Here is a 14796-nt window from a genome sequence, read left to right on the forward strand (position 1 = left end):
TCTGATAAATGCATTCCTAGCAAGAAGATAAAATTATTTAAATTCTCGAAGCCTCAGTTTTTCCAATGTGCATAATAAAAAGAACAAGTCATTACATAAAACCAATCACTGAAAAGAGTTAATGAATAAAACTACATATTTAAAATTGCCCCTCAGAGCTACCTCAAGGCCTGCTAAATGGTAACCAAGGAGAGAGGTGGCGGTCTATTGATAGACAAGAAAGAGTTTGCTGGTTAGGGAGGGGAGTGTTGCTGAACTAGTAGAGTTCCAAGTTCCTCACTCCAGCTTCAACCAGGTAACTCTACTTTTAATTGTATTACATATTAAAAATTTAAGATTTCACTTAAGAATATAATGGCTAAAGTAAGTATCAAATAATTATTTTTATAGTCTATTACAGAAATATGGAAGATTGAAAGTGGATATGCAAAACACTGGAGGCAGAGAAAGCTGTTAAATAAGGGCTGGGAATGACAGAGATTAAAGAAATATTTAGAAGGCAGAATCAGTAGAATTTGCTGACTGTATTTAAATGTCTTCATTTTTCAACATATTAATTTCTCTGGATTATATCATAAAGAAAGAACAAATAGGGGCTTGATACCTTCTAGCAGGAGCTGGCAAATTATAATTCACTTGGTTTACTGACTGCTTTTGTAAATGGTTTGTTGGAACATAGCCATTCCCATTTGTTTACATATCTTCTCTAGGGTTACTTTTATTATACTAACAATGGCAGAGTTGTAGTTGTGATGGAGACCATAGAGATGGCTGAACCAAAAATATTCACTATTTAATCCTTTATAGAAAGTTGACTGGCTCATCTTATTTAGCTGTGTTTTTTTTTTTTAATGAAAACTTATTTCTTTTTATATTCAAGTTCAAAGAGGAAAACAGAAGTTATTGTTAAGTGTCCAGCAAGGACAAGGAAGACATGAGTTAGAAAAAGGAAGCGAGAGCCAATAGGACCCACTATAGATGTCAGGATGTCCAAAAAGTTTGTGACTCATGAAAGCTTCATGTATGGCATGCTTCAAATAAACAGTATTAGTAAACAATACCTGTCCTTGGTATAAACCAGCATCCTGAATGGTGCTGTCTGGTTTATTCAGTGGTTCAAATGTATTGCTCATGTATTTGTTCCACAATCTGGTCTCCTTTTCATCTGGAATATTGAAGATTTTTCTTATTTCCTTTTCAATTGTATCTAGATTTAAGGAGAAAAGATATGTAAATATAGTATTTAAATATATACCACATAGACCTAAGTGCTCACCAGCATAAAAGTCCCAAATTTAAAATACTGATATGATAGTAAGGATAGGTGAACGAATATGTAAAAAAACCCCACAATAAACAAGATTTTTAAGACGCGGTGTGCTTTTTAAGAAAATGGTAATTATAACTCTCACAGATGATTACTTAGGGAAATTGAGATCTCAAAAGGTAAAGGAGTTCAATCATATTAACACCAAAGTATAATTTATGTCATATAGCTTAAATTTTAACTGTTTACATATTATAAAATCAACATAAATTTTCTGATGATATGTAGGAGTTAGAAAATAAAGTATGACTCAGAGATGTTACAAATGGAAAATATTTTTAATTATAACTAATTTCAGAACAATTAATATTAAATTAAATTTACAATTTAGTTTGTTTTAAAATATATTTTTATTGATTTCAGAGAGGAAGGGAGAGATAGAAACATTGATTAGAGAGAATCATTGATCAGATGCCTTCTGCACACCCCCTACTGGGGATCGACCCCGCCAATGGGGCATGTGCCTGTGAGTGGAATCAAACCCAAGACCCTTCAGTCTGCAGGCTGACACTCTATCCACCGAGCCAAACCAGCTACGGCTGAATTAATTTTAATAGACTATACTCCTGGGATAGATTTATAGATTCTTATTGTACAGATTTTAATGTCATGATTAATGTAATATTATAGTAGTAGTATCAGTTTTGCCACAGTTTTGCTTCTTGCAGTTTAAGTTACCTGTGGTCAACTGTGATCTAATAATATTAAATGGAAAATTCCAGAAAAATGCAATTCATAAATTTTAAATTGCCTGTGTTCCGAGTAGCAGGATGAAATCTTAGCTCTCTGCTGTGTCCTATCATGGACGTGAGTTATTCCTTTGTATGGCACATCTATGCTGTATATGCTACCTGCTGCCAGTCACTCAGTAGTTATCTCAGTCACAACTGCCATAGTATAGCAGTGTTCAAATAACCCTATTTTATTTAATAATGCCCCAGAGTGCAAGAATAGTGATGCTGGAAATTTGGATACGTTAAAGAAATGTAAAATGCTTCTTTTAAGTGAAATGGTGACTATCTATCTGTTCGATCACTCACTATGACATGCGCTGACCACTAGGGGGTGGTGTGGAAAATGGCGGGTGACCAGAGGCAGCAGTGGGGTGCTAAGGGAGCAAGGGAAGGAGGAGGTGGGGAACCTAATCGGCCCTGATCGCTGGCCAAGCCTAGGAACCCTACCCATGCATGACTTGAGTGTACTGGGCCTCTAGTAGTACAATAAAATATTGAGACAGACAACATTCACATAACTTTTATTATAGTATACTAGAGGCCCAGTGCATGAAAATTCATGCACTGGAGGGGGAGGTCCCTTAGCCTGGCCTGACCACTCTCACAGTCTGGGAGCCCTCAGGCAGGAAGCGGCCTGGCGATCAGGGGAAGGCAAAGCCCCATCACACCTCTGCTGCTGCCACTGCCGGCAGCGCAAGCATCAGCTGGCCCTGGTTACCTGAGCCTCAGGCAGTCCTGGGTGGCTGGGCAGCTGCCACCTGAGGCTTGCTTGCACCTCGGGCCGGCCCTGGGGGGCTAGGGGGCTGAAGAGTCTGGGGGACTCCAGAGGCAGGGTGTGCCTGCTCATCCGGCGGGGCTGAGGGGACTGGGGACCGCCATCTTGTGGCTGTGGGTGCCACCATCTTTGAGGGCGTGGCAGTCAATTAGCGTATTCCCTCCTTATTGGCTGTGGGTGCTGCCATCTTTGAGGGCAGGGCAGTAATTAGCATATTCCCTCATTGGCCATGGGTGCTGCCATCTGCGACAGTGTGTGGGTCAATTAGCATATTCCCTCTTTATTATATAGGATTGTTCTATTAAGTTATCATTAGTTATTGTTATTAACTTAGAGGCTCTGTGCACAAAATTCATGCACAGGTAGGGTCTCTAGGCCTGGCCGGCGATCAGGGCCGATTGGGGCCTTCTGGTGGCTGGCTGGGGCCTTCCTTCATTCTGCGCCACCCCCTGGTGGTCAGTGCAAGTCATAGCAAGTGGTCAAACTCCTGGTCAGTAGAACTCCCAAGGGGACAATTTGCATATTAGCCTTTTATTATATAGGATAATCTCTAACTGTGCCTAATTTATAAATTAAACTTTATCATAGATATGTGTGTATAGGAAGAAACATAGTACAGATATGGGGTGTGGTACCATCCTTGGTTTTAGGCATTCACTAGGGGTCTTTGAACATATGCTCCATTAATAAGGGCACACTACTGTATTATATTGAAAACTTTCAGTATTAAGTATGTAGAATTGTATTCTTTACTTAACGATATTCCACAAATCTTGAAATTCAAAAGTTAAGTAATTTTTTCATAATATGAGAGTTACAAATGGAATTCCTAATATTTTAAGCATTCAATTTAGAAAAGTGACTGTGAGTTTATTGAAATGTTCTAGCTAAATAAAGAGGGTAAAAATAAAAAAAGCACACATTAGGATTAACAAGCACAGGATATTGAAAGATGGTACTATTTTATGAAAAGTATAGATTAAAAGTATTTTCCTGCTGTGAAATGGGTGACTGGTAAAAGTCAAATGACATATAAAATTCAGAAATACTTTTATTTACTTGTAAGCAAAATGTACTTAATGATTGCTTCCAACAAGGAAAACTAGACAGTGACATAATTTATAACCTCTTTTCCTTGTTGAGGAGTTCTGCATTAAGTGTTATCTCCAATGTCTCTTTATATTTTCCAAAAAGATCAAATTATTACTACTAACCTCATTTTCCAGTAACTTTATTTGAAAATAACTAGTTTATGATTTTTATTTTTAGCTGTTTTAATCAAATGTACTAAAATTAGTGACTAAATTACTAATTGTTTATTAAAAACTTTTCACTCAATATATTCTTGGTAGTATATTACAATGTGGCCTTTAAATAGAATGAAAAAATTTACATAAATTTCAATGTACATTTATAGATATATATACAGATACATAGACATAGCCTATATAATAAAGAGGTAATAAGCAAATTGAGCATCATGCCCTCGCACAAAATGCCACCCCCATGTGGTCAGAAGATGGCCAGCAGGGGAGGGCAGTTGTGGGTGATCAGGCCAGCAGGGGAGGGCAGTTGGGGGCGAACAGGCCTGCAGGGGAGGGCAGTTGGGGGAGACCAGGCTGGCAGGGGTGGGCAGTTAGGGGTGACTAGGCCGGGTGGGGAGGGCAGTTAGAGGTGACCAGGCTGGCAGGGAATGGCAGTTGGGGGGGACCAGGCCAGCAGGGGAGAGCAGTTGGGGACGACCGGGCCGACAGGGGAGGCCTGTTAGGGGCAATCGGGCTGGCAGGGGAGCAGTTAGGCATTGATCAGGCTGGCAGGGGAGTGGTTAAGGGGTGATCAGGCTGGTAGGCAGAAGCGGTTAGGGGCAATCAGGCAGGCGAGCGGTTGGGAGCCAACAGTCCTGGACTGTGAGAGGGATGTACGACTGCAGTTTTAGGCCCGATCCCTGTGGCCTAAACTGGCAGTCGGACATCCCCCTAGGGGTCCCAGATTGGAAGAGGGTGCAGGCTGGGCTGAGGGACACCCTCCACACACACACACTGCACGAATTTCGTGCACCAGGCCTCTAGTAAAAATATAAAGGGAGTTAGGTACACTTCTTTTGAAACTTTAATTCCCTAATCTACTCATCATTAAAAGTTCTTTAATTTATAATCCTGTTACAAACAAAATATACATTTTCAAATGCTAAACTCAAAATAAATGATTTGATGTTTTTAAAAAAGTAAAATGGCACAAATATTAAATTCATCTAATAATGTAAAGTGAATTTAGAAACCATAAATAATTCAACATTAAGCTAAGACACAGTGCATCAAGCTTGGAAATCTATAATGTTAAATACAGACCCTTATAATCGTTATCATCCTAGTAACATTTAACAAATAGAATTATAATTAAATTTCTAATAGCAATGATTTAACAGATCTTGCATTACCTATTGTGTCAGCTTTGCTAAATCTTCGAGTAACAACATTGTTCATGTTTCCATTTTCACAGAGCTTCAATTCTGTGAGGTATACTTCTACTTTGCAGTGCTTTACAAACATACCCTGTTCAACCACCTGAAAAAGCAAAACAAAATAGTGTCAGCTATAGCTCAATACATTTCACTGTCTCTAACAGAATACATTTTCTAAAGAGGCTTAGAAAAAAGCCACAGATCTCCAATGGAAAACAATAACTACTAAAATCTACCAATATAAAAGATATTAACTATTTGAAAAGGCAAGAAACATTTTTAGAAAATTTAATATTTAACAGACTATGAATAATCACATTAAACACTAACAGTATGGAAAGGTATTCTACTGATCTAGGAAGATACTTAAGTACACAATGAATATATTCAGTACTTATAGTAAAAAAAGTTTACTCAAAATGTAAATACAACTCTGACTAAAGGTACATAGTTTTCAGTACTGATCTCAAGCTGAAAACCTTTTAAAATGATAAGTTTTATACAATTTCAATTAGCAAGAGCTGTCTCACTCTGTATGTTAAAATAAATATTTTAAAATTACTGCTGCCAAATTATTTAGCTATGCCCTATTCCTGATATGTTAGTTTACCATTCTAAGATGACTTTGATCTTTAAACGCACACTTAGTAATTCTACGCAACTAATGAAAAAAAAAGCTGCTTAAACATGCAAGCAATAAAGCACAAAGATAGAAAATATGTGTACGTTAGGGTCACCTTTTTAATAAGTATATTTCCTTTTGCTCTTCTAAAGGTTAACTGTAGGGTTTCAGTCATGAATACTGTTGCTGAAAATAGTAATCAGCCTGATATGTGATACATTAGACAAATATGGCAAAAGGGAGGCTCCAAATGACTCTTGCACTCACATGCTTAGCATCACTTTAGTAAGGGATTTAAAAATTTCTCTTTCACTTGTAGGGAAACTGTTCTAGCTCAAAAACTTCAAATGTAGTTTATCTAGCACTTAATGTCTAACCCAACATAATTTTTCATATACATTCTCCTACTGCATTTATTTATTCATTTATTTATTTCATCGGAGTGACATTGGTTAACAAAATTATACAGGTTTCAGGTGCACAATTCTACAGCACATCATCTGTACACTGTATTGTGTGTTCACCACACCAACTCAGGTCCCCGTTCATCCCCATGTATTTTCTTTGTACCCTCCTCCTGCCCCAAAACCCACTGTCACCTCACTGTAGTCCTCCTATTGCATTTCTAAAACAGGTTAACAGCCTATGCCTCTACTTCTATTAATTAACTTAATTCATTTTACAAACCAATATGTAAAGTTATCTAACTCTTAAGTTAGACAATGTTTTATCTCTTTATGCTTATTTTGAGGTTAAGAATGTAGCAAAAGATACCACATCATTTTATTTTATAAGATTGCTTGTAGCTATATTTAAGTAGAAAAACTAGGAATCAAATATCACTATCAATAAAAAATTTCTGTTCTAAAACTCAATATCTAAAAAGAATCCTAAAATAATATTATATTAAGATAGCTACTAATCATTGATAAATTGCTATAAAAACTACAGGTTTCATTTTTATGGGGGAGAAAATGGGATGACCAACAACAGATCAGGTAATGGAATAAAGAAACAGGATAAAATAATAAAAAATATGAAAATTCCTCATAATGTATATGAAGGTATATGTATTTTAAATAATCACAGTTCTTTTTTTAAAGGCAATTAATTTTAATAACACTAACAGATATTTTTCTGGAAAAAAAACACCAAAAACCCTGGTGATTTAACTGTCAGAAAGCAATTATAAACAGTGAAAAAATTACCATCCAGATTATTTCAAAATCCACACTTTATTGGGATTCAGAATTTTTCTTATTTTTTTCTTCTGACAATATCATACATTACTAAAACACTCAATATCACTACTTAGAATACTATGAATATATTTATAAGATATTATAGTACTTCTAAAAGTAGTGTATTAAAAAGCTATTCTTGTTTGGGATGATGAAAGATTTTGGAAATAGTAGTGAATGTTGCACAACATCCTGATTGTAATTACTGCCACTGACTTTTGCACTAAAAATGGCAAATTTTAGGTTTTATATACTTTATAATAAAAAAAATTTAAAGGAAACAAAAACAAAAAAAGCTGTTCTTTTAAAGAAAATATCTGTCTTCCAACTATTTCTGATTTAAAAGAACCATACTATATGAGTGATTATAGCACTACAGCACAGAAAATTAATGATCATATTTATGTATTCATGTTATGATCATATGTAAATTATTTGTTTATGTAACATTGACTTTATTTTTATTTATATAAAGTTTCCTACGTTCATTAAAAATGTTTGCACTGAAAATAATCATTTAAAATAATGGCTATGAAGACTAACAGAAAGAAACAGGCTTATAAAAACAGATTATAAAGTTATATTTATCTATTATTATAACCATTAAAACATACATTTGAAATTTAAGCCTGGAGGGTTACTATTCAAAAATAATAGTTATGTTTCAGAATTAGAGGTGACAATTAAAATGGTTTGTTTTATAAGTAAATTATGTTATGTTGTTATAAATAAGGAGCAAGCACATGGTAAAATCTGGCTCCTTGTCCAAAATATAAGACTGATGCTATATAAAAGTATTTCTGCCCTGGCCAGGTACTCAGTTGTTAGAGAATCATCCTATACACTAAAAGGTTGCAGGTTCCATCCCCAGTAGCAGTGAGTACAGGAGGCAACTGATTAATGTTCCTCTCTCACATCAATGTTTCTTTCTCCTCCTCCTTCCCTCCCCCCCTGCTTCCTCTCTCTTTAAAATCAATCAAAACATCCTTGGGTGAGGATTAAAAAACATATATTTCCATTAATTCAAGGCCACATAGGAGGTAAAGCCTCTTTACTAAGTTAGTGAGGGAAATACAAGTTTATGCTGAATTAAATAAATATAAATTCCATTTGTTCATTTTGCTGTGAATATTAGAAAACATTTTGTATAAAGCCATGAAATATATTTAATAAACTTAATGTATGAAAATTTACAGAAACTTTATTTCATTCCAAATAATGTCTACTTCCCCCTCTGGATACAGAAAGTAATTTCTAAAGAAATCCGTTAGGCCTGAATGGACACATATACTATTTTTGAGGAGTGAGCTACCTTCATTTTTGTAGCACTTACTAAGCAACTATACTTAGTGCTAGGTGTAACAGGTGAATTAGACTTAGGCTCTGGAGTCAAGAGTGAGAACAACTAGTGGTAAAGACAGACAAGTAGAGAAGTATGACACAAAGATGAAATCATACTAGTAGTTGTTAATACTAACAAATCCTACATGTTATTTTCTATCTACAAATATTTAAGGACACGTCTTTTCAAAAACAAGGACTCAAACATAACACCATTATCACAACTAAAATAATTTAAATGAATCCCTTAATATCAATTATCTCGTCAATGTTCAAATTGCCTTTCTTATTTTTAATGTATTGTTTGAATCAGAGTCCAAATAAAACTGACATATTACAATTAATAAAGTCTCTTCAATATATTTTAACTGAAAAGTAGACTATCTTTTCATTTTTGCAATATTTATTGACTACGTCATAAATGTTGAGATGTATTCAAAATAAGAGGCAATTAATATTTAATTACCTCCTTTCTTGTTATGTAAGCATAAGTTAACCAGTGCCTAGATTGAGGTGGGAAAACTATGACCCACAAGCTAAATCTGACTCACCATCTATTTTTGTAAATAACATTTTACTGGAACACAGCCATACTCATTCATTTATGCATCATGTATGGCTGCTTTTGCACCTAAAACAATAGAGATGAGTAGTTTCCACAGAGACCATTTTGGCCCACAAAGCTAAAAATATTTACTATCTAGCCCTTTATAGAAAATGGTGACTCCTATGGCCATTAATTCATTAGGTCTTTTAAAAATTTGCTCAGTAATATTTTGTATTTTTCAGTAGAAAAAGTTTTTATTGGTTTATTCCTAAGAAGTTTGATGCTACAAGCATTATTTTAAAATTACTTTATTTGCTACTGATATGTAATTGACTTTTATATATTGATCTTATATCCAGCTATCTTGCTAAACTTAATTATTAATCCTAATTGTTTTTTTAAAAAAATATATTTTATTGATTTTTTACAGAGAGGAAGGGAGAGGGATAGAAAGCTAGAAACATTGATGAGAGAGAAACATCGACCAGCTGTCTCCCGCACGCCCCCTATGGGGGATGTGCCCGCAACCAATGTATATGCCCTTGACCGGAATCGAACCTGGGACCTTTCAGTCCTCAGACCGATGCTCTATCCACAGAGCCAAACCGGTTTTGGCGATCCTAATTGTTTATCAGTATAATTTTTTGAAATTTTTAACATATATAATGTCTTATATTTTTTAACCTTTATTCTTTTTTTTTCCCCCTTGGATCACCAAACTGGCTAAAACCTCTAATATAGTTACCCTTGTCTTGTCCCTGATCTGAGAGGAAGAGCTTTGAATATTTTACTAATAGTATATTTGCATAGCTTCTACTCCTAGCTTTCTATTTCTATGAGTTAAAAAAAAAAATCATACATGAATATTGAGTTTTATCAAATGCTTTTTCTGTACCTATTGAGATTATTTTTCTTCTTTATTCAGCTGATACCAAAATTATGTGATTTTCAAAGTTAAATCAAAATTGCATTTAAAAACCCAGTTTATCCATTTTTATTTGCCCTTTTAACTTATTGATGGATTTGCCTTGCTAATACAGTGTTTAGAAATTAAGTATCTATGTACACAAGTAAGAATCGCCTGTAATTATTATTTTATAATGCCCTTCAAGGTTTTGTGTCAAATTTATGCTAGCCACAAAATAAGCTAGGAAGTATGCCTTCTATTTTTGGAAAAGTTTGAATAGGATTGGTATATTTCTTCCTTAAATATTTGATAGAATATAGTGATGAAACCGCCTGGACCTGCATTTTACTTTGTGGGAAGGTTTTCATTTAATGATTCTATTTCTTTAATCACAAAGTGCAATTCAGACTTTTTATTTCTCAGTTTCAACATTAAGTTGTATTTTTGTCAAAATTTGTCCATTTCAGCTAAATTTTCAAGTTATTGCATAAAGCTGTTCAAAAACGCAATCTTTTAAAAAAGTCTTTATTTACGCTCTGCTATGATGTTCCCTTTTCATTCCTAAATAGGTTATTTGTGCCTATTCTCTTTTTATTCTTGATCAGTCTTGCCAGGACTCATCTTTATTTTACTGGTCTAAGTTTACTGTTTTTGTAATGAGTAAACTTTGTTCATTTAGTGTTTGTTTTTTTTTCTGTTTTATAAATGCGTACTATACATTATTATTTCTTGATTAGGCTTAATTTCCTTTTCTCTTAACTTCTTGAGACAACAAAGATTTTCAGTATTTCTTCTTTTCCAACATATGCATGTAACTATAAAATTCCTTCTAAGGATGGCTTTAGTCACCCTTTTATGTTGTATTATTTTATTATTCAGTTGAAAATATTAGACAATTTTAGAATACAAAATAAATTTGTCTTCTGCACTACGTGCTATGCATGTCATTAGGTGGTTAATCACGTTGTTCAAATCTGCTTCCAAGCTCACTCATGTGATTGTTGGCAGGCCTCAGTTCCTCTACAGCTGTTGACAGAGACTTCAGTTCCTCATCATGTGAGTCTCTGTAGGCTGCCTGCATGGCATGCTGTTTCACTGAGAGTGACTGATGCAAGAGAAAGAGAGCACCCCCAAGTTAAACCTACCCGTATATTTGTAAACTAATCTCTGAATTGACATACTATCACTTCTGCCATATTTTAACAGTCACATAAACCAACCGTGATCCAATGTGGGAGGTTATACACCAGTGTGAATACGCTGTGGTGGTGATCAATGGGAAGCATCTTTGAGGCTGGCTACCACAGTCCACCCTCTAGCCCCCAATATGTCACAGTCTCTCCCTGCAAGATGCAAAATACACCCAACCCCTACAAAGGCTCCACTAGTCTCATTCCATTATAACATCAACTCAAAGTTCAGAAACATGTCATCTATAACTAATCCAGGTATACATGAGGATCCTTGGATATAGCTCCTTAAGCATCTTGAGTATAGTTCCCCTTGATCTATAGGCCTGTGAACTAATTTGTAAGTCATCTGTCACACATATACCCAGAATAAAATAATGGGACATGCAGAAGGTAATCTTTTAGATATTCCTGTAAAAAAGGGGAAAAAGAGGAGGTACAAAGGAGTCAATGGCCCATAGAAATTCTGAAATCCACCTAGGCAAATATTGGAAGACTTTTGATTAGGAGTCACTTCTGCCCTTTCCTGAAAATGACTCTTCATAACATTTGGTTCTGTTTTCTGAGTCATGCTTTTTGTGTGAAAGTTAGCACGTGTTTACTGTTGAGTAAACTCTTTGTCTGATTCCTGCATGTCTGGGAGGTAAAAGGCCTTTCATTTTATACTGTCTCTTCAGTTCAAGATGGCAGTGGTTCTTGAAAACACTGTAGGTCTCCAGTGGATTTCACTGGAGTTCATTCCATTAGACAAGTCACACACACAAATGTCCCCTAGGTAAGTCCTCTCTACCTTGGGTTTAAGCTGAGGGGCAATGCCCTTAAATTTCTCTTAAGCCTTATTTTTCTTAGAAACCCAAATGTTGAAAGGTGGTGTGATATATATTCCAAAATTTGTTTTTCTGCCAATCAAGAAACCCAATTTATTCAATAAATAAAAATACAAGATGAGAGAAGAGGTGGGAAACTATAGATTAAAACAGACTTAAAAGATATATTTACCAATACTTATTACCTTTATTATTAGCAATTTTTTTCAAATTAAATGTATTGGGGTGACATGGCTAATAACACTATGTAAGTTTCAAGTGTACAATTCTTTATTATATAATTGGTATACTGCATTATGTGCTTATCACTCATAGTCTAGTCTCCCTCTATCACTATATATTTCACCTCCTTTACCCTCTTCATCCTTCCTCTCTAGTAACCTCATATTGTTGTATGTGTCTATAACTTTGTTTTGTTCATTTGTTGCTTTCTTTTTTTAAAACAAGTAATAAAGATTTGTTCAAGGGTCTTAAGAGTTTACAAACTGGGAAATCAGCTAGGCAAAAACCCAGAAGTGTTCTAAAGAAGAAAAAAAGTTAAGAGTTCTTATAGTAAAAAAGTACACTCTAAATAAACTGCAACTCCAGTCAGACTGCTCCAAAACCACCAAAGCCCAAGCAAAGAGGAGAAAACTGTAGTTCTTGCTGTAGCTCCTGCTGGGTGGCCTCAGACAGTAGCTGACCTGCACCCCATTGGAGATCCAGACACTAAGGTATCTAGTGGTTGGTGTGAGACAACACCAGATTTCAACCACTCTCTTAAGGGACACATTCAAGAGGCAAACTCAGTGAGCACCAAAGCCCTACTGGAACAAGTCCTGCCCCATAAACGTGTCTCCAGCACAGCAATTCTTCCATTATAGACACAGTGGGTCCTCACAGCCAATTGGCCTGGAAGTCAATTCCTCCCAGTGACACCAACAACAATCAAGACTTAACTACAACAAGGCTGTACACACAGTCCACATAGGGGTGCACCAAGAGTGTCCACCTCAGGTAACTGGGAGGCTGACCCGTTGAACCAATAGGACACCTAGTACACAAAGCTACCCTATCAACTCAGGGAAGCAGCGAAAATAAAGAGGCAAGGAAACAGATCACAAACAAAAGAAATGGAGGAGAACAAACATATGGACATAGAGTTCAAAACCAAAGTTATAAGGTTTTTCAAGAATTTCATGGAAAAAGCCGATACATTTAATGAGACCCTCGAGGATATGAAAACGGACCAACTAGAAATTAAACACGCACTGACTGAAATAAAAAATAATATACAGAGATCCAACAGCAGACTAGAGGATCGCAAGGAGCAAGTCAAAGATTTGAAATATAAAGAAGCAAAAAACATCCAACGGGAAAAGAAAAAAGAATCCAAAAATATGAAGATAGTGTAAGGAGCCTCTGGGACAACTTCAAGCGTACCAACATCCGAATTATGGGGGTGCCAGAAGAAGAAAGAGAGCAAGACACTGAAAACCTATTTGAAGAAATAATGACAGAAAACTTCCCCCACCTGGTGAAAGAAATAGACTTACAAGTCCAGGAAGCACACAGAACCCCAAACAAAAGGAATCCAAAGAGGACCACACCAAGACACATCATAATTAAAATGCCAAGGGCAAAAGACAAAGAGAGAATCTTACAAGCAGCAAGAGAAAAACAGTTAGTTACCTACAAGGGAGCACTCATACGACTGTCAGCTGTTTCTCAACAGAAACTATGCAGGTCAGACGGGAGTGGCAAGAAATATTCAAAGTGATAATAGCAAGAAACTACAACCAAGACTACTCTACCCAGCAAAGTTATCATTCAGAATTGAAGGGCAGATAAAGAGCTTCACAGATAAGAAAAAGCTAAAGGAGTTCATCACCACCAAACCAGTATTATATGAAATGCTGAAAGGGGTTCTTTAAAAAGAGGAAAAAGAAGAAAAAAGTAAAGATAAAAATTATGAACAACAAATACATATCTATCAACAAGTGAATCTAAAAGTCAAGTGAATTAAAAATCTGAGGAACAGAATAAACTGGTGAACATAATAGAATCAGGGACATAGAATTGGAGTGGATTGATAATTCTCAGGGGGAAAGGGGTGTCTGTGTGGGGGGTACGGGAAGAGACTGGACAAAAATCATACACCTATGGATAAGGACAGCCGGGGGGAGGTAAGATTAGAAGGGGGGGTAGGAACCGGGTGGAGGGGAGATATGGGGGGGGGGAAGGAGAAACAATTGTAATAATCTGAACAATAAAGATTAAATTAAAAAAAAAAGTACATTCTAAAGAAATATTAGATTTGCAGTCTTAGCCCTAAGATTGATCCAGGCTGGTTATCAGTCAGATGACAGGTAGTTTCAGCGGTCACCAACTGGTGGTCCGCAGATCACTGGTGGTCTGTGAGGTCCGAAAGGTTGGTGAATGCTGGTCTAAATGATGCATGTCAGGAGGTCTGGCTATGTCCAGTGGTCTAGATAACAATGTCAGATGGCTTAGATACCTGAGTCCTTAAGGGGATAATCAGAGGGTTATTTGATGCACGCAGATGTACTATATCTAGGCAGTGATGCAGGACAGCTGTGTGCACTGGGACAAATCACTCAACCTTCATGAGCCTCAGTCTTCTCATCCAATGACATGCTCAATGGTGAACAGACCAGGCCTTAACTTGGAGAATTCAGATGAGGTATTGTCTCTGTTGCTTTCCATTTTATATCCCACATGAATGTAATCATATGGCTCTTATCCTTTTGCATTTGATATTTCATTTAGCATGATATTCTCAAGATCCATCCATACTGTCACAAATGGCAATATTTTATCCTTT

The 14796-nt window shown here is 36.0% G+C and overlaps 1 protein-coding gene across 7 annotated transcripts in view; it reads right to left on the minus strand.

Moving 5' to 3' along the window:
• The window catches only part of USP15 (ubiquitin specific peptidase 15), a 123085-nt gene that overhangs the window by 64867 nt on the left and 43422 nt on the right, over nucleotides 1–14796 (minus strand). For 6 of the 7 annotated variants that reach the window (XM_008148737.3, XM_008148735.3, XM_054718912.1 and 3 more), the window contains exons 4-5: nucleotides 5274–5400; nucleotides 1062–1207 (exon numbers count right to left, since the gene is read on the minus strand). In XM_008148737.3, the coding sequence (XP_008146959.1) occupies nucleotides 1062–1207; nucleotides 5274–5400 (273 nt within the window). Of the gene's footprint in view, nucleotides 1–1061; nucleotides 1208–5273; nucleotides 5401–9924; nucleotides 11061–14796 lie in introns of those variants that run through there. The other variant, XM_054718917.1, reaches the window with a different exon arrangement.

Source organism: Eptesicus fuscus, chromosome 7, assembly GCF_027574615.1.
Source record: "Eptesicus fuscus isolate TK198812 chromosome 7, DD_ASM_mEF_20220401, whole genome shotgun sequence".
NCBI classification, from domain to species: Eukaryota; Metazoa; Chordata; class Mammalia; order Chiroptera; family Vespertilionidae; genus Eptesicus; species Eptesicus fuscus.